General features: G+C 43.2%; 1 protein-coding gene across 2 annotated transcripts in view; it reads left to right on the forward strand.

Annotated features, from left to right (window-relative positions):
- Window positions 1-19,783, forward strand: part of TMTC2 (transmembrane O-mannosyltransferase targeting cadherins 2) — a 461,860-nt gene that overhangs the window by 383,141 nt on the left and 58,936 nt on the right. For both annotated transcript variants that reach the window (XM_055396594.2, XM_055396593.2), the window contains one exon: window positions 9,687-9,750. In XM_055396594.2, coding sequence (XP_055252569.1) covers window positions 9,687-9,750 — 64 coding nt within the window. The remainder of the gene's footprint in view (window positions 1-9,686; window positions 9,751-19,783) is intronic.

The following is a 19,783-nucleotide window of genomic DNA, read 5'->3' on the forward strand; positions in this document are numbered from 1 at the left end:
TCTCTGAGTTTATAACTACAGTGGGGGCATTGTAAAATTCATAGATAGATAATTAAAATAGAAATTATAGATATTTTCCCAGAACTTAATGACAAACTCTAAAAATATGAATATGATGACTGAAAGGATAAAAGATTGGAGGATAGAATGAGAATGATATATAGACAGTAGTTATATATATATTTGTATAATTACATATAGCATACAGCTGTGTACATGTAGTTATATATACATGTATAGTATATAGCGACTTCGCTTTCACGCATTGGAGAAGGAAATGGCAACCCACTCCAGTGTTCTTGCCTGGAGAATCCCAGGAACGGCGGAGCCTGGTGGGCTGCCATCTGTGGGGTCACACAGAGTCGGACATGACTGAAGTGACTTAGCAGCAGCAGCAGCAGCATAGTATATAGGTAGTGTTTATATACTACTTATATACAGGTAATATGTACATGTACACATGTAGTATGTGATACTTTTGTCTGTATATATGAATATGTGTATATAATTATATGCTATTATATGTGGCACAAAAATGAAAAGGTGAAGTGCTAGTCTCTCAGTTGTGTCCAACTCTTTGCTACTCCATAGATTGTAGCCCCCCAGGGTCCTCAGTCCATAGAATTCTCCAGGCCAAAATACCAGAGTGGACAACCATTCCTTTCTCCAGGGGATATTCCCACCCCAGGGACTGAACCTGGGGCTCCTGCATTGCAGGCAGGTATTTTATCATCTGAGGGGTCAGAGAAGCCCATATATGGCATATATACACATATAATTGTATTTGTTATATAGATTTTAATGTAAATAGAAAATTTTTGAAAGAGAACCTAGAGCAGATAAACAGTTATCAACAGAGAAAATTTCCAAGATAGGAAGAAGGTCTTTAATCATCATATTAAAAGTAAAATTAATGAAAAGAGATCTACCCCTAAACTTATCTTATTTGAGTCACTGTTTTTAGTTGCTCACTAAAGAATCCACTCTTGCCAGTTTAAACAGAAATAGGATTTATTGTAGAGAATTCTACAGTCCACAGGCTCTTCTGACAGGATTGAGAGTACTCTACATAACCAGAAATAATTTCTACCGCCTAACTATGGTTTTTCCCGTGGTCATGTATGGATGTGAGAGTTGGACTGTGAAGAAAGCTGAGCGCCGAAGAATTGATGCTTTTGAACTGTGGTGTTGGAGAAGACTCTTGAGAGTCCCTTGTACCACAAGGAGATCCAGCCAGTCCATTCTAAGGGAGATCGATCCTGGGTGTTCATTGGAAGGACTGATGCTGAAGCTGAAACTCCAATACTTTGACCACCTCATGTGACGAGTTGACTCACTGGAAAAGACTCTGAGAAAGGTTGGGGGTGGGAGGAGAAGGGGACGACGGAGGATGAGATGGCTGGATGGCATCACCGACTCCGTGGACATGAGTTTGAGTGAACTCCGGGAGTTGGTGATGGACAGGGAGGCCTGGCGTGCTGTGATTCATGGGGTCGCGGAGAGTCGGACATGACTGAGCGACTGAACTGAACTGAACTGAACTTGCAGCACAGCAGATTTTAGAATCCAGAGCTCTGTCATCATCACCCACAAAGAACCAAGAAGAGCAAGCACCACATTCATAAGATGACGATTCTGGGTGCAGCTGTCCTACCCCCACCGCCCCCTCCATGCCCAGCCCATTATGCTTACTTCTGACTGTGACTGTCATGAGATTGCATCTGATTGATGGAACTTGAGTTTTGTGCTGACCTTTGGCTGAAAGAAAGCTGGAAGATGAGGGAATTTCTGGCTTTTGCCTTGTTTGGGAAGACAAGATCCACATTTTGGCTAATTACTAAATATATTTACAGGAAGAGTGATCACAGATGTTGAAGGCCTCACATAATATTAGAACATTGACTACATGTGTTGACATTTTTAGTACTTCAAATAAAATGGAAAAGGAAAAAGTACTGGATGTTTCCAGATGAGAGCATTACAAAAAAAAAGCAGATTGGTTATCATCAAAGGAAAATATCAAAGGAATTTAAAATACTAAAACTCAGTAGAGTTATGTCTATAGAGTTGTGAGAGGAAAGTATTGAATCAATTATTCTGTTAGAAGCATTTTGTATGAATGAATTTATTCAGTGTTCTCCCAGAACTGGAAGCTTGAAAGCATACAAGGATATTTGACACCTGAGAGGAAGTATTGAGATGCTGAAAACAAATTTAACTTACTCCAGCATTCATGGGCTATGATGAGAAGCTTTTTTTCTTTTATTTTTAATCCACTTATAGGGTAATGAAGGAACAAAAGTAGCATTTATTCAAATACCTCCTGTCTACCTGGACCATATTTTACATTTTATGTGTCACCTTCTTAATTATAATTGCACATATATGAAGAAGATATTTATATTCCCATTTTACAGATGAAGATACTGAGCCTCAATGTTAGTTGTTATTTCCCACGGTTGGTAAAGCTGGGATTTATGCTTAGCATATTCTGGCCAAGTTTAATACTGTTTTCACTGTGTCCCATTAACTCTCTCACATCTTTATAACTGAGCAATTACCCAGAAGCTGTGACTCCTGAGTTTACTGATGGAAAAAGGATTTACAGGGAGCAACAGATTTTCAAATATGTAAATCCTAAATAGTGAGATCCTTCCAATATTATTAAATTACCCTTTTTGATAAATTTTAGAAAGTAGATTCATAGTCATAGGAGAGTGAACTCCAAGTTTGTACTTGGAGATGTTAAGTTTTTAGACATATCATCTTAGGATAGTGTCATACTGCTGAGATAACCACAGTTTCCTTTTTTCCAGGTCTAAGGGTCCAAGTTGTCACTGCTTCCTAAGGTAGTAAGACAAGCAAACCTACACTGTACCAACAGGTTCCCAATGTTTCCCTAATGTTCAGAGAGCAGAGTGAATATTTGAGAAAAGATTATCTTTTGGTTTATATTCTCAAATAATTTTAATGGAAGTGACATAAAATTGAAGTTCTTAAGGGATAAAGGAACAAAGTCAGATTATTTTCTCAGAGCATATTATGAATACACATGCACACATACATGCACACATATGTTGGATGTTGGAAATATCTCCAAGGCCCTCTGGGTCATATGCTTTCTTCTTTAATACTTAGCAAATTATCAAAGCCCACTCGAAAAGTTACTGGGTTTTCCATTTATAAACTGTACTTTTCTGACCAATTTTGGTCAGGAAGGGCTTGTTTCAACTAGGTTGTAATGGGTTGTAAGGTCTTTAAAGCAAAGGGACTCTGCTGGTCCAGTGGTTAAGACTCCATGCTTCCACTGCAGAGTTCAGAGGTTCAATCCGTGATCAGGGAACTGAGATCCCACATCCCTCGCAGCCAAAAAGTAAAAAAAGAAAAATAATAGTAAATAAATAAATAGGGCCAAGAAATTAAAAAAAAAAACTGTTAAAAGAGGCATGGCAGATGAGGTTGAAGGAAGGTAGGCATCTTCCTACTCCATGCCTTTCAGACATTAATGTATGTGTGAATCGTGAATCACCAGAGATCTTGTCACACTGCGTGTTCTAGTTTAGGATGTGGAGGTGGTACCTGAGGTTTTACCCTTCCAAAGAAAGTCCCAGGTGATGCTTATGATGTTGGTTCTTGGACCTCTCCTATTGCCTGTCCTTTGGTCATCCCTCTCAACCCAGTCTCTCCACATGAGCATTACACCTTTAATATAAGTACTATATGGGAATATTGTAGTGGACGTTGCTGCTGTACATTTCCCCATTTCCTCTCTTTTTATTGTGTAATCTTTACAGATACAGGCTTAACCTTTCCTTAGCAGCCCTGAAAGATTTGAGGCCATTAAAGAATGGGCTGTCACTCTTATGGGACATCAAGAAATGTCTAACATTAAGGAATTATTTTGTAAAACTGAAGCATCAATAAAGTCTTTTCTTCTGTTACTGCTACATTTATGCTTTGCCTCTCTCTCCTTGATGTTTAGCATTGAGATGGATGCCTACAGACCATGAGGCCACTTTTGATTTCTTGACTGAGAGTTTTCATTTGAGAATCCTTGATGATCATTAACAGTTAATTCTAGGAGTTTCATTACAATGATTTTTTTCTGCTCCATTATTTTCATATATATATGTGACTCTGATTTTGCTATTTAAGATTCTCCATACATTTTTATGTCCTTGTTTATTTCAGTTCTACATCTGTTCTACCATACATTGATCAACTAGAATTAAAATGTGGCTCTGCTTTGAGTTACTTAAAGCTAAATGTAAGTTTAGCAAGTTGGCACAAACCCAGGAAACCTCAGCTACTATTTCACTCTACTTTCATGATACAGGGAACAAACAGCTCTCTAGTTAAAAAAAAAAATGCTCATAATTTATTCTTGAAGATGATCACCAAGACTTTAATATTATCTTTTAGATGAGTCAAATAGTGATTATTATCCACATTAAATACTTTTAATTCAAAATTGGCCATTCACAAGCATTAATAATTGTAGTTAAAGAGAGTCTTCTAAATGCTACTTGAGTTTTTATTTTCTGTATTCTCAAAGAAGTCATTTAAATTTACCAACTTTCACAGAATACATAAAAATGTAGGTAATTGTAAATAATTCTTTAATTAGATTCTCCTCATTTTACAAGATATGTTAAGTTGTTGTTTCATAACGTAATCGATCCCCAGATTTCTTTTATACATATCTTGTCGGAATATTGAGTCTAAACCTGTGTTCTAAAAGATACTTTTCTGATATAAAATCATATCAGAGAGAAGAATTAGTAATACAAAATTTCTTTATTTTTAGCATATAAGCTTCATAGTCCCTTGTGCAAAATAGAACCCCATAGTAATCAAATGATGACATTTATTTGTGACTTTTGTTACTATCTGTTTCAACTCCAAGCCTGTCTTTTCACTGACGGCAGAAAAACTGAATCTAAAGACCAAAAATACAATTAGCCCAATCTGGTGATTTCTTCAGAAGTCAGGGTTTACTTCATAGTTGAGTTTACAAATACCATCTGGCTTTTTCTACCTCCTATCTTTTCTGGCCCCAAGACGCCACAGATAATATGCAGAGAAAGAAGGCCTTACATATATGATGGGCAGGAGTTAATAATAAGAAAGGAGCCTTTGTACGAGTCTGCAGTTGAAGTCTATTGTTGGCATAGTGATTAACTCTTTATTTTCTATATAAGGGACATAATGTACTTTCCTTTCGGTGGTAAAGAATCCATCTGCCAATTCAGGAGACTCAGGAGATGTGGGTTCAGTCCCTGGGTGGGGAATATCCCTTGGAGGAGGAAATGACAACTCACTCCAGTATTCTTGCCTGAAAAATTCCATGAACAGAAGAGTTTGGTGGGCTGCTCTTCATGGGGTCACAAACATTTGGACCAATCTGAGCACGCATGCACAGGGGACATAATGCTGACTCAAGGTGACATCTTAGATGAGGATGGTCACCCATCTGGACTTAGTGTACTTTCCTGGTAAGAGTAATTTTTCTTCCTCACTATCTCATTCCTGACTTTTAAAAATGTACTGTGGCCAGAATACAAGGGTATCTTCATTTGGCCTGGGAGATCTCTTGGCAGAGCCAACTGCTTTCCCCTTTACACATTCTGAGTCTTCTACTTGGACATAGTGGGAAACTTAGGGTTCCGTTTTCTGTCTAATTGTGATCTCACACACTCCTGCCGCCAAAAATAGGAGATCGTGGGGGTAAGAAAGTGAGTATCCAAACACTGTTCTTGCTTTTTCTCATTCCCTAGTTCCTTGCCTTTCCCCTGAGTTTCTCTTCTTCCCCCATTTTTGGGAGAGGGTGAGGTTCATAGTGCAAAACATGATATGCATTTCACCATTCTCAAACTGTCCTTTCTCAACTGGGTCTGGTAAAGTTTACTTCTAATTAGTTTGGGAGTTAGGGTCATGCAGGAAGTAAAACCTGTCACTGCAAATGTTCTCCATATTTTTACTGTTTCGAATCTCATTTCTTACTTTTAAATCATGATAATCAAATAACATGTTTTATTCGTTTCTTAGTATTTGATGGGAACTACTGTGATCATCTGCCACAGAACGATGTATCACATGTCCTTCTGATATATCTGATGCTTATAGAGACATCTGCCTGGTCTTGTCAAGGTTCAGATATTTTGCTTTAGAGTCTTTGATTTCGAGCTCAACCATTTACCAGCTGTGTTAACTTGGGGGATGTCAACTTCTCTAAACCTAATTTTAATCATCTTTGAAATGTGGTTAATAATAGCAGTCAGTTCATGGTACTGATGTAACTGGCAAATGCAGTAATCAATTCATGGAATTTTATAAATGATAGAGAATTTAGTGTCCCAGAAAAGAAATAGTGAACAAATAAAAAATATGGGTATACAGGAAAAATATATCTTATCAGCTTCTTTAAATAGTTTGATCCCAGTAATCCTGGGAACCTGAGTCCTGTAATCAGTCTTTAACAACAGTGATTAAGTTTTTAGACAGTATTTACTAAAATCCCCTAAGCAATTATCAGAATATTGCTAATTTCCTCAATTTTCAAATGTTGATTAATGATTCAATCATTTTAACAATTAAGATTTATTAAGTACTCCCCGGATGCTTCTTGCAGAGGGGAGTATGCAGTATAGCTTAGGCCATAAAGTAGACATTGGACAACTCCTCAAGAGTTTTCTTTGTAGAGAATATAACAAGCATATACATGAAGACTGAGTGGGTAGAGCTGATACAACTGTTTTCCCCACAATTTTACATGTGTTGCCATAAATTCCTGATAACTAGTCAGTAAAAGCCATTTAATATTAGAGGCAAAGTTCAAGAGTCAAAATTAATTTTCACAATTATATAGCAAATATAATAAACTCTACTATTTATATTTTTTTATTAAATGGAATATCGTTAATTCTACTTCTGGCTTAATAGACTAAGTCATCTAAACTAGATTTTTCCTTTTTCAAATTCAAAGGACTGAAGACAGGGAAGGCTTGATAGACTGATAACCCTTTTAGGGGGAGAAACCTTTTTTCAGTTGCATCGATTATTATTTTAAAGGCATTTTACCCAGTGAATTCCTTAGTTCCACTTTTGATCCTTATATACCTCATGACTTTGAATGTCCTTAAGATGAATATTAATGATAGCCATACTTTCTATATTTGACATACACTGGTTTATCTTGCTTCAAAGTGACCTACTTCTTTGTAGTATTAAGTTACTCTAATTTCCTACCTCCATGCCTTTTATTTTGCTCTGGAGAAAACCTTTCCAGGGCATGACCTAATGAATTCTGGTTCAAATTTCCAAATGAATCTGAACCAAAGTGATCTTATAATTTGGTTGAGGGAGCCTTCATTAAATACTCTAGCGAGAGAATTTTTACAGTTTCATACCAGACTAAAGCACTTTTCTTGACATATTGAAATTGAACTTCAACATTTATGAGAATATAAATTGCAACAGCACAGTGTAACATGTCGTGAGTCCAGTAGAGTCTTAAGTCAAGGGTTTTTACTTTCTCATAACCCCATTAAAAATAGCAATGTTTCTAATTATTTTTCCTTTAAAAATTAGAAAAATATGTCCTGCTCTCTGGAGAAATGTTGTCTTCACTTATTCCTATAATTTTTATGGTTGCATGGTATATGTCTTTATAGTTTTTATGTGGCCTGACCAAAGTGCAAATTCAATTTTATAGGTATGCCCAGTTTGCCTTCTCTTTTAAAGAGAGTGGTAGCTTTCTAGTTGAAAAGGTTAATTTTTGTTTCTTTTCTTTATTCCTGGCCTCTTTACAATCTTATCTCAAAAGCTTCTTCATGTCACCGTTTCAGGAGAACACTCCATTTAATAGCAGGACCTCAAGGCATTAACTACTATTGTTCATGTTATAACTGTGCTGTACATATATCTAAAGCTGAATTTGTCTTTTTTCTATAGCGTTTCTTTTCAACCCCACAAATATGCTCACCAGACTACAGTGCAACCTGCAAGAGCTTCTAACTCTTATTATCTACTGTTCTGGAAGGTTTTCTGAAAGCAGCATGGCATGATCATAAAACGTATTGTTTTATGTTTGTTTGTTTTTAATATTTTATTTATTTATTTGACTGCACCATGTGGGATGTAATCTCTTAGTTCCCTGTACCAGGGATTGAACCCATGTGCCCTGCTTCGAAGTGCGGAGTCTTAAACACTGGACTGCCAGGAAAGTCTCAAGCATACCATGTTTTAATGGCTTTTTGACTGGACTTCCTGGAAACTCAAGACATTTGATTTCTTCTATTAACTAGTTGGCTGAAGCAATGAGTTTGCTGTGAATTGCAAGAATAGACAATACACAAACTTATCTATAAAGTTTAGTGTACATCTTATTTGTGTCAGTCAGCTGTGACAGTCACGGTATTTTGTGGTAATTAAGAAAAACGGTTGCTATTTGAAGGCTGTGGGAACTGCAAAATTCAAGACAGGCTGGAAGCCTGAATCAGCAAGAAATAAGGTACCCCAGGCTCTTCCTGGAAAGAAGCGGGACATCCAATAACAATTCTTTACAGGAAGAGTCTGAAAGGACATAGCCCTGTTGCCTCTACCATTGTGAGTAATTCTGTTTCTTCATCTTACAGCCATTTGCTCAGGAATCGAGGTCCTAAGCAAGAATGTCCCTTTAGCTGAGGCTGCATCACGTGCCTACCCTTGTGGCCAGAGAGCAAAGAGAGGGAGAGGCTGACTTTTTTTTTTTTGGTAGACTACAGACATTGAAAGTTTCTTCTCCTGAATTGAAAAGAAAGTAACTGTATAGATAGATACAGATTAAAAAAAGAAAACAAAACTGCAGACATTTATGATTTTCCTAAAACAAAAACAGCTAGATAGTAATCTTGACAATTTATTTTTAAAAGTAAGGGTTTTTCTGGGACATCGTATTGAAGCAGGAGAATCTCAACCCTGTAACATATTATCTTGTCTTGGAAAAGAAAAATGACATTTCTAATTTCTAATGTGTAAATTTACAGTAATATCTGCTGAATAGGATTAGGCTGAGATACTGAGATATTATTTACAATGCCTAAAAGATCATGACAAAGTACATTATTTGTTGTTTCGTCGCTGAGTCATGTCTGACTCTTTCTGTGACCCCATGGACTGTAGCCTTCCAGGCTCCTTTGTCCTTGGGATTTCCCAGGAAAGAATACTGGAGTGGGTTTCCACTTCCTTCTCAAGGGATCTTCCCAATCCAGAGATTGAACTCGCATCTCCTGTATTGCAGGAAGATTCTTTTACTGCTGAGCCACCCTGGAAGATCCACAAGTACATTGCATGCATTCAATTTTTAATTATCTTTTTCTGCTTAGTCAGCTTATTATTTGATTGACATGGCTTAGTGGCTCAGCTGGTAAAGAATCTGCCTGCAATGCGGGAGACCTGGGTTCAATCCCTGCATTGGGAAAATCCTCTGGAGAAGGGAAAGGCTACCCACTCCAGTATTCTGGCCTGGAGAATTCCATGGACTGTTAAGTCCATGGGGTCACAAAGAGTCGGATACAAGTGAGTGACTCACACTTACACTTTGTGATTTTTTTAAAAGTTAATATTATTTTGCTGCATCATGATTCTGTTCATCAGTCTGAAATTTTGAAATAACTAATATAGTTTGATGTTTTTCTCTTTAACAGACAGGCTAGCCTCAATGAAGCAGCTGAGAAGTATTATGATCTGGCAGCCAGACTGCGGCCTAATGTAAGTACCTTCCTAATGAGAAGCATTACTCAAGGAGATAGATTCACAGCATGTGAGAGTTATAGACATAGAAACCTTTTGATACTGGGGTTTTTTCTCTCTGATCTCTTCTTTTGAATGCATGCTAAATGGCTGATTCAACCATAAAATCTGCCAGTCTCAAGCTTCTTTCTGTTTCCAGAGGTACACATTTTGCTGTTTACTATCCTGTGTAAAGCACTGTATATTTTTATCATTTGAATACAGGTTTTAGCACTATTAAATTTGGATGACTATTAACATAAGTTCTTTGAAAGTATTTTTGCTGTGATGTTACATACATCTGGATTTCTTAACCTCTCACTGATTCTTGCATGTGGTCAAACCTCAAGCTGTGTTCAGTTCAGTTCAGTCACTCAGTCATGTCTGACTCTTTGCACCCCCATAGTCTGTAGCACGCCCGGCCTCCCTGTCCATCACCAACCCCCAGAGTTTACTCAAACTCATGTCCATTGAGTCGGTGATGCCATCCAACCATCTCATCCTCTGTTGTCCCCTTCTCCTCCCACCTTCAATCTTTCCCAGCATCAGGGTCTTTTCCAATGAGTCTGTTCTTCCCATCAGGTGGCCAAAGTATTGGAGTTTCAGCTTCACCATCAGTCCTTCCAATGAATATTCAGGACTGATTTCCTTTAGGATGGACTGGTTGGATCTCCTTGTAGTCCAAGGGACTCTCAAGAGTGTTCTCCAATACCACAGTTCAAAAGCATCAATTCTCCTGTGTAGGGTCCCCTTGCTTCGCCCCCGGTGGTGCTGCGGGGGAGAGCAAGGCATAGGTGAATCCTCGGCCTCGGATGTGGAGCCCGTTTTGCCTCCCCACGCCGGAGCGGTGGGGAAGAAACCCCAGGGGAAGGGTGAGCTGGCCGCCTGCCCTGCAGCCTTCCTCGCCTGGAGAAGGACACTCAGACGCAGCGGGGGTTCTGTCAAGGCAGTTCCGCTTTATTGTTACAAGCTCTCCATATATAAAGGCAAGCGTGGGGGTTTTGCAAGGGACTTCCTGCGGTCGGCTCCAATCATATTAAAGGTCAGGTCGTCACGCGCTGATGTCACAACAGAGGTCTAGGGTGATCATGCACTGTTCATGCAAGGGGAAGTGTTCAGGGGCCAATCACAATTTTTTGTGATTATCTGGGGCCACGCCCTCTTGACATCCGTCAGGCGCCATCTTTATGGGTGCGCCTTTGCCATGTGTCCTTTCTCAGCCATCGCCCTATATATCCCCCTTTTTTATTTATTTGTGGGGTCTTTCTTGGGGGCCATCGGGGGCCACCCGCATGGCCTCGCCGGAGACTCAGGGACTGTGCCTGTCTTAGGTTGTCCCCCTCTGGGGATCTTACCCGTCATTGGCTATCCAGTCAAGCATAGGCCCCGGCAGCTTAAGACCTGGCTGATGGTCTTTTGGAGGGCTGTCCGGACTCAGGCTTTGTGGCAAGGGGCTTGGCCTATAATCGATCTTTGGGATGACATTGGATGGAGGTATATTGTATTGGACAGGGGCAGGACTAGTAAAGGGCCTTGTGTAAGTGCCATTGGACCCTAGACCCATCGTGTGTTGAGGCTTTTGGGCCCTTTATGTCCCGGGCGAGTAGATTGGCTTGTTGGGGCAGCTTGAGTGCCCCCCATCTTAGGCTTGTAACCTATTGGCAGATGGTCATCATGGGTCTTTCGGGACTTTGGGTCTGTCCCCCGTATTTGAGCAAAGAGAATGGTCTTTACTTGTTCCCAGGAAATGGTCTGAATCCACTCCTGCAGGAACTTCTGGAAAAGGTTGATAAGACAGGGTCCAACTAAAAGAAGTATAACAATGATCATTATTGGTCCCAGGAAGGGGAGCAGCCAGGGGAGGAATTGATGCCATAGGCCTTGGGGCTTGTAAAAGTTTTATAATTCCTTTATCCGGTGTTCAGTTGTATCTCTTAACTCTTCTACCTTTCCCTGGACTATGCCCGTTTCATTAACAAAGTAACAACAGTCTTCCCCCAAGAAGAGACAGGTTCCCCCATTTTCCGCAGTGATGAGGTCAAGGGCCCGTCTATTTTGTAGGGCTACTGCGGCCAGTGAATTAATCTGTCTCTGGACGGATACAAGGGACTCTACCACTTGTTCCATGTCTTCATTAAGTTCCTGAGACAATTTGTAATAAAAATGAGCAGAAGTTGAGATGCCCCCGATCATAGCACCTAGGGCCGTCTCTATGCCAGTCCCGGTTAGGATAGGAGCAATGATAGCCCGCCGTCCTCTGTGAGGAGGCTTTGTTGGTAACCCCTCATGATGGTCAACAATTTGATCCATATCCCGTTCATTGATGAAGATTAGTCCTGGGGCTAAGAAAACCAAGATGCACCCTGTAGGGTCCGGAGGGAGGCAGGAATAGGCATAGGTCCCACAGAGGAGAAAGATCCCAGGGCTGGTGCAGTTGCTTGTACTGTTCCATGGGACCCATGAGGTGCAAGGGTGGGTGTCATTATAATAGGAAGCATTAGAGGATGAAGTATTAAGAAGGCAAGTTAGATTTGAAGAGACGGCAAGCAAGACATCATCAGCGACTGGCCCAGTAAGCTGCGTGATACTTTCGGTGGTATTGTTGGTTTTGAGAGTGTAATTGCCTGCTAATACCCAGGTGTCGGGCAAAGGGACTGCGAAATGCAGTGAGGGGGTTAGTGACATGCATATCCAACATGCCTCGGAGGGCTTTTTTTGTGAACTCTGAAAAAATTGGAAGGAGGAGTTGAGGAGGCGGGTGATGTGTAGATCGTCGGTGGGGGGGCGTGCAGGAGAGGCCTCAGCTGAGTGAGTAGGTCTGTGCATTTGTAAGGTTCAGGAATCGCCTTTAGTTGGGTAATTATATTATTTATGTATTGCTGTTGTGCCTTATGCTTGTTAGTATCTTGTATCCCACCTCCATCTGAGTATCCAGTGTGAGTGCAGGGGTAAAAACATATGTTTTTCCCATTTGGCTTATAGCAGTTGCTCGTTTGGCTCCCTGTCTTTTGCACCTTAACAGTGAGTAGGGACTTGGTCTGTTTGCTGTTGATGCGCATGGTGCATGGTGTAGGGGTCATGCAGTAGCATGAGGAATGGACATAGCTATAATTTCTGAGCAGGGACAGGAAGCAGTGTCTAAAAGCCCGGGGAGTGCCATCAGGGTGAGGCACAGGAAGATCATAGCTAAACCGTTATGCCAGTGAGCGGGTCAGAAAGCGTGAGTGATAGGTCGTTACAAAGGAATAAGCTATCGATAGTAAGCCGCAACAGGCAAGATATCCCAGCGCTAGAGAGAAGCGGAGTGCAGGAGGCCACTCCTCTGGGGCAACAGATGCAAGGCCTATAGCAAAGAGCACACTTAACAGTGCAGCTAATACAAACACAATGGTCATTTCTATGGGGTCCGAGGGCAGGTCACAGTTAGGCCGATGATCCTGGGATTTGCAGGTGGCAAGGGGAGAGTTCATCTAAGCCTTTGACAAGGCCTCTTAGTTGCCAATCTGTAAGAGATCCAAAGTAGAAGGCGGCCTCATGAACTTTCATGGTTCTTGGGCTGATTGGTGGTTATCATGTAGATATTTAAGATTCCTTGCTGGTATCCAGATGGGTCTTGTTTCCCCTGTGGGAAACAGACATCCAAACCCTCTTCCTGATGTTAAGAGTGGGTCTGGCCCTCTCCATAACCCTGTAAGGGGATCTTTCCATCTAACTGTTATCTCTGGTCTTGGCTCTTGGTTGGACCAGTGTCTCTGGAATGGAGTGAGTGGTTCATTTTTTGAAAAATTTAAAATATTTAAAGTAAAAAGGTCTATTCCTAACTGCTGATGAGGGTTTATTCCCCCTTTTTGTTTTTGTAGTTGCAGCTTTAAAGTTTTGTTTTGGTGTTCTATTATAGCCTGTCCTTGAGGATTATGGGGTATGCCTGTAGTGTGTTGGATGTTCCATTGTTTAAAAAAATCTTGCAAATAGTTACTTATGAAGCAAGGGTCGTTATCTGTTTTTATTTGGGCTGGGAGGCCCAGAGTAGCAAAACATTGGAGAAAGTGACTCTTGGCATGTGGTGCCTTTTCTCCTGTATGGGCGGTGGCCGAGCAGGCACAGGAATATGTGTCTACAGATACAAAGATATATTTTAGTTTACCAAAGGGGGCGTAGTGAGTAACATCTGTTTGCCATATTATGTTAGGTTTTAGTCCTCGAGGGTTAACCCCTGGTGATTGTAATGGAGGAACCTGCAAGAATGGGGTACAGGACTGGCAGGTATGTATGATCCTCTTTAGATCCTTGATAGGTATTTGTGGGAACCTTTGGTGTAGGACTCTCCAATTAATATGGGTTAGGTTGTGGAGATCCTGTGCCTGTTGGAGTGTGTATACATGGGTAGATGCCAGCTGATCTGCCATGGAATTCCCTAATGATAGCATTCCAGGCAGGTTTTGGTGGCCTCTGAGGTGATGTAAATAGATAGGTTGATCCCTTGCCTGAAGGAGCCTGCGTGCCTGTATCATAAGAGGGGTAATAGGATTATCATCTAACCGAATATGAGATTGGGGAAGCCCAGGGAGCAGATTTTTCACATAGAGACTGTCGGTAAAAAGATTCATGGGACCTGAGACTTAGAGAGCGCCAGAATGACGGCAAAGAGTTCTTTGTATTGCGCTGAGCCCTGGCATGGGCAATGGTGTTGGTGGGGGGCGCCAGTAGGGGCTGAGGAGGGTTCAAAGATGACAGTGGCTGTACCGTGCTTTCCTCCGTCTGTGAAGATGTTGGAGGCATCTATTATGAGCTTGGAAGGAAATAATTGAGGTGCCCTCCAGGGAAACTGGCAAAAGGCGGCAACTCATTTGTGAGGCCCATAGTGACAGTCAGTCTTTCCCAAGAACCCTTCGAAAGCTAAGTTCATTAGGTTGTTGTTTCTCTGGATCCATTGGAAGTCAGCTAATCTGTAGGGGATAACAATCTTATTGGATTTATGGGCAAAGCACCTGATTGAAGTGTCCCTTCCCTTTTGTATCAGATCAACCATCTGGTCTAGGCAGGTGTAGACTCGGGGTCCTCCCCGCAGAGAGACATGGATCCATTGTAAGAGTTTGTCTGTTTATATTAGCACGGACAGGAGTGTCTCTGGGGAGGCCAAGAACCATAATTGAAGCTCTTGAGTGGGGTCGTAGCGAGAGAGTTGAGCAGTATCGAGAGCCTGTTGAACCCTTTTAATAACTTGTTTATGGGGCGGGGACAGGGTGATTTTTTTGTGGGGGAGTTTGTCCTTTAGCAAATTAAGGAGGGGTATTAGGTCCCCTTGAGAAGGCAATGGCAAGCCACTCCAGTACTCTTGCCTAGAAAATCCCATGGATGGAGGAGCCTGGTAGGCTGCAGTCCATGGGGTCGCTAAGGGTCGGACATGACTGAGCGACTTCGCTTTCACTTTTCACTTTCCACTTTCACACATTGGAGAAGGAAATGGCAACCCACTCCAATGTTCTTGCCTGGAGAATCCCAGGGACAGGGGAGCCTGGTGGGCTTCCGTCTATGGGGTCACACAGAGTCGGACATGACTGAAGTGACTTAGCAGCAACAGCAGCAGCATTAGGTCCCCTGTGGATATGGGGATCCAGGTCCTCAGCCAGTTAATTTCCCCCAGAAGGCTTTGGAGCTCAACCAAGGAATAAGTTTCTTTGATCTGTGGTTTAAGGGGGGAGACCACCTCAAGGGTAAGTTGGGTCCCCAGGACTTTGAAAGGCGGGACATGCTGGATTTTGTCAGGAGAAATTATGAGTTGCCCCCGGGCGAGACAATCAAATAGTAGTTTGGAGGCCCGTGTGAGCTCGGTGGTATTAGGTGCCCCAAGAATGATATCATCCATATATAAGTATAATAAGATGTTAGATAGCAGTCGGATGGGCTGAGTATAGCCACATATTGTTGACAGAAGGATGGACTGTTAGCCATCCCTTGAGGTAGGATAACCCATTCATATCGTTTGTCCGGACCTTCATAATTAATAGAAGGTACCAAAAAGGCAAATTTCTCATACTCTTGTGGGTCCAGAGGTATTGAAAAGAAACAATCTTTAATATCCATTATCAGGAGGTGCAGGGTGACAGGAATTGCGGGGACCCAGGGCATCCCTCTTAGGAGTGTCCCTTGAATTTTCATCCTTTCATTAACCTTTCTGAGGTCTTGCAAGAGGCGCCATTTTCCAGAGGCCTTTTTGATAACAAAGATGGGGGTATTCCAGGGGCTGTTAGATGGCCGGATATGTCCCAATTTAAGTTGTTCCTCTACTAAAGATTGTAACACCTGGAGTTTGGGAAGGGGAAATGGCCACTGCTCCACCCATATAGGGGGTCCCGGCGTCCAAATGATAGGGGGCGCCAAGGGAGCAATGGCCTTTAGGATTGGGGGTGAGGCTTCCATCGAGTCAGTGGTTCTCCCTTCCTTATCTTTTCAAATTCTGGATTCCCCCCGGTAGTTGGGGATTCCGGGAAGTTGGAATTGCTGTTGATATTCTTCATCTAATAAATCTTGGTAAAAACCCTGATAGTCAGTGGTTATACAGGCGTCAGCTTGCCCTAGAATGTCTTGTCCTAATAGGTTGGCATTGAGTCCTGTGGTGATGAGGGGCTGGACTAGGCCCTCGGAGCCGTCAGGATCTTCCCATTTGAGCCAATTGGAGGATTCCTTGGAGGATGTAATGCCCCTGACACCCGCTAGTTGAGGTCCCTCGGCCATAGGCCACATGGGAGGAACCTCTTCTTGCCTCAGTATAGTTCTGTCTGCCCTGGTGTATACTAGACATCTAAATCTTTTTCCTCCTATTGTTATATCCATCTTTGGTCTCAACCCCGATACTATAGGGACAGTCCATTTGATCTCTTGCCTGGTAGGTCAGGGCTTATTAATGCCCATTAGTTGGTAAGGGGGCCTTCTGGTAGAATTGCACCCAGGGAAGGGCTTTTCTAATCTATCAGACATCTCTTGGGAGAGTTCAGTAACCTTAGGCTGGCATACCCCAGGAGGAGGGCTTGGGGCTTCCCTTTGGGATGACGGGGCTGGGGAGTGCCCCTCATTTAGTTTAAAGGTTTCCCGTCTTTATCAAACTTGGACCTACAATCTATTTTCCAGTGGTATCCCTTTATACAGCGCGGACAAGGGGTTGTAGGTGGCCCTCTATTTCCAATTCTCCCCGGCCTCAGGGGGCAGTCCTTTTTAAAGTGCCCTTCCTTCCCACATTGAAAACAATTGCCTGTTTTTTGATATTTGAGGGTCCCTTCAGGGGAGGCATCCTGGGCCATGGGCATCTTGCTGAAGGCAGAGGCGAGGGCATCAGCTATTGCCTTGGTTTGAGCCTCCATTGCAGCCACCATTGCTTGAGTTTGGTGGTGCTTTGTCCCAATATCTTTGGTGGCTACCACCCATCATTCCATGGATCGATCTTTCTGCCCTGCGCAGGCCACCTTGTGGTCGGAATTCATTCCCTCCCATACCAGCATTTTGACAAATTGATCTCTTAAGGGACCTGGGGGGAGCTTTCTTTGCATGCTTTTTTCTACTCTATCTATGAAGGTGGAGAGGTCCTCGTTATTTTTTTGGGTAATGCCAGATATGGGGGTTCGCTGGGACCTTCAGCTAATTTTCTCCAGGTGGCTAGGCATATGGCTCGCACCTGGTCTGTATAAGGAGCAGGGATAGTGGCCTGTTGGGGTCCCGTGCTCCATTGATCTGCCGTCCAGGATAACATCCCGAAAGTTACAGGGATGACGAGGTTAGCAGCTTGGTTTCTTTCCACTTGGGCATGACATTCCTCCTTGAAAAAAGCACACCACTTAATGTAGGTGTTACTGGGGAGTACCACCTTACATAGCATTTTCCAATCTTGGGTCTTGCAAGGCTGATGAGCCAAACCCTGGAGAATAGTCTCCACCTATGGAGAATTGGGGCCATCTGCCACCGCCTTCTTGAGCTCTTTTAGGTCTTGGGCTTCCCAAGGGTACCAGGCCGCCAGCCGGTTCCCCCTGGAGTTTACATTTACGGGAAAGGCCTGTATTGAGTCTGCATTAAATGGTGACGGTGTCCCCCAAGGGTCTTCAGGGTAGGTCCTTCCTCTCCATGGGGATTCCTCCAGTCTCCAAGGGGGGACGTTATTGAGTCCCCCATTGAAAGGGAGGGCTAGAGGAGGATACAAGTTAGACTTATAAGTTGGGGCCTCTGGGGCGCTGGGAGTGCTAAGGAAGTCTTCAGTCTTGTTGGACCTTTTTTCTTCCCCGAGGGAGGCCATAAATTATTGGCTATAGTGGTTTTTTCTTTAATTCCCCGGAATTTATGGTGGCTCGTTCATCGTCAAATTGTTCCCATTGCCTCTCGGTATTATGGGTAGTGGCTTCTCCCTCATTTACCTGTCCCTTTTCAGGGGCGAAACAGGTCTTAAGGGCGGAGATTGTGGGGTAGAACCCCAAGGGTGGCTCCTCTCCGTCTTGGATTTCCCTTTTTCTAGCTAGAGTTTGGACCCTATCCCAGGTATCCCATGAGAATAGGTTGGCCGAATCTATCCATGGGGTTAATCTGGTAATAGCCCCCCAGACTTTGACGGCCTGGGTGTCAGAGATTTCAAGTCCTCTACTTTTAAGCATGTACTTCAGAGCCTTCAGAGCGGGCTCATCGGTTTTGCTAATGGCAGTCCCCATGGTGAGCAGACAGAGGAAGGCACGTTTGCCAAGAGTGTCCACCAAGAAAGGTCCTATGGGGAGCGGTGGTGGCCAAGTGATTGGACCTGTGTGATGCTTATGGAACTGTGTGCCTTTGTCATTGCACGGAAATTTTCTTGATGGGGGCGGGCGCCCTAGGGGCCTCTAGCCTGTTCTGTGACCCCCTTATCCTGTCACGGGAGTCTTAAAGTGGTGGGTGCCCTATCGGCTTTTAAGTGCCCATCCGGTGCCCACAGGGGTTCTGGCCTCACTCTTGGCAAGAAGAGAGAGAAAGAAAGGGAAGCGCAAAGAGGGGGTTCACCCAATTGGGCTCCTGTTACTAAGTTCTCAGCTCGAGGGGTCTTTGGCTTCCCCCAGGGAGTGCGCTGGGCAGGTAGCCTCAATTACGCCCATGAGCGATTGCTGTTCACTGAACTCCCAGAGTAAGAGAGAGAGGGGGACAGAAGGATTATAGCGCCCACCCTTGAAGGTTTCTTTTCAACCTTGATATACTTGGCTTGGGGTTGCACTCCTCAATGGGAGCATCGCACATAGGCTCGTGGAACATTTTCGTCATCTCTCTTTCAAGACTGTTCGATGAGGGCTCTCTTTCTCCGAGGGAATCCGAGTCACGGCGCCAGATGTAGGGTCCCCTTGCTTCTCCCCCGGTGGCGCTGCGGGGGAGAGCAAGGCATTGGCAAATCCTCGGCCTCGGATGTGGAGCCCGTTTTGCCTCCCCGCGCCGGAGCGGTGGGGAAGAAACCCCAGGGGAAGGGTGAGCTGGCCGCCTGCCCCGCAGCCCTCCTCGCCCAGAGAAGGACACTCAGATGCAGCGGGGGTTCTGTCAAGGCAGTTCCGCTTTATTGTTACAAGCTCTCCATATATAAAGGCAAGCGTGGGGGTTTTGCAAGGGACTTCCTGTGGTCGGCTCCAATCATATTAAAGGTCAGGTCGTCACGCGCTGATGTCACAACAGAGGTCTAGGGTGATCATGCACTGTTCATGCAAGGGGAAGTGTTCAGGGGCCAATCACAATTTTTTGTGATTATCTGGGGCCACGCCCTCCTGACATCCGTCAGGCGCCATCTTTATGGGTGCACCTTTGCCATGTGTCCTTTCTCAGCCATGCGCCCTATACTCCTGTGCTCAGCTTTCTTTATAGTCCCACTCTCACTTCCATACATGACCACTGGAAAAACCATAGCTTTGATTAGACAGGCCTTTGTTGGCAAAGTGATGTCTTTGCTTTTTAATATACTGTCTAGGTTGGTCATAGGTTTTCTTCCAAGGAGCAAGCATGTTTTAATTTCATGGCTGCAGTCATC

The sequence above is a fragment of the Moschus berezovskii genome, chromosome 6 (assembly GCF_049115385.1).
Source record: "Moschus berezovskii isolate FMDL1 chromosome 6, NW_MosBer_1.0, whole genome shotgun sequence".
Classification (NCBI taxonomy): domain Eukaryota; kingdom Metazoa; phylum Chordata; class Mammalia; order Artiodactyla; family Moschidae; genus Moschus; species Moschus berezovskii.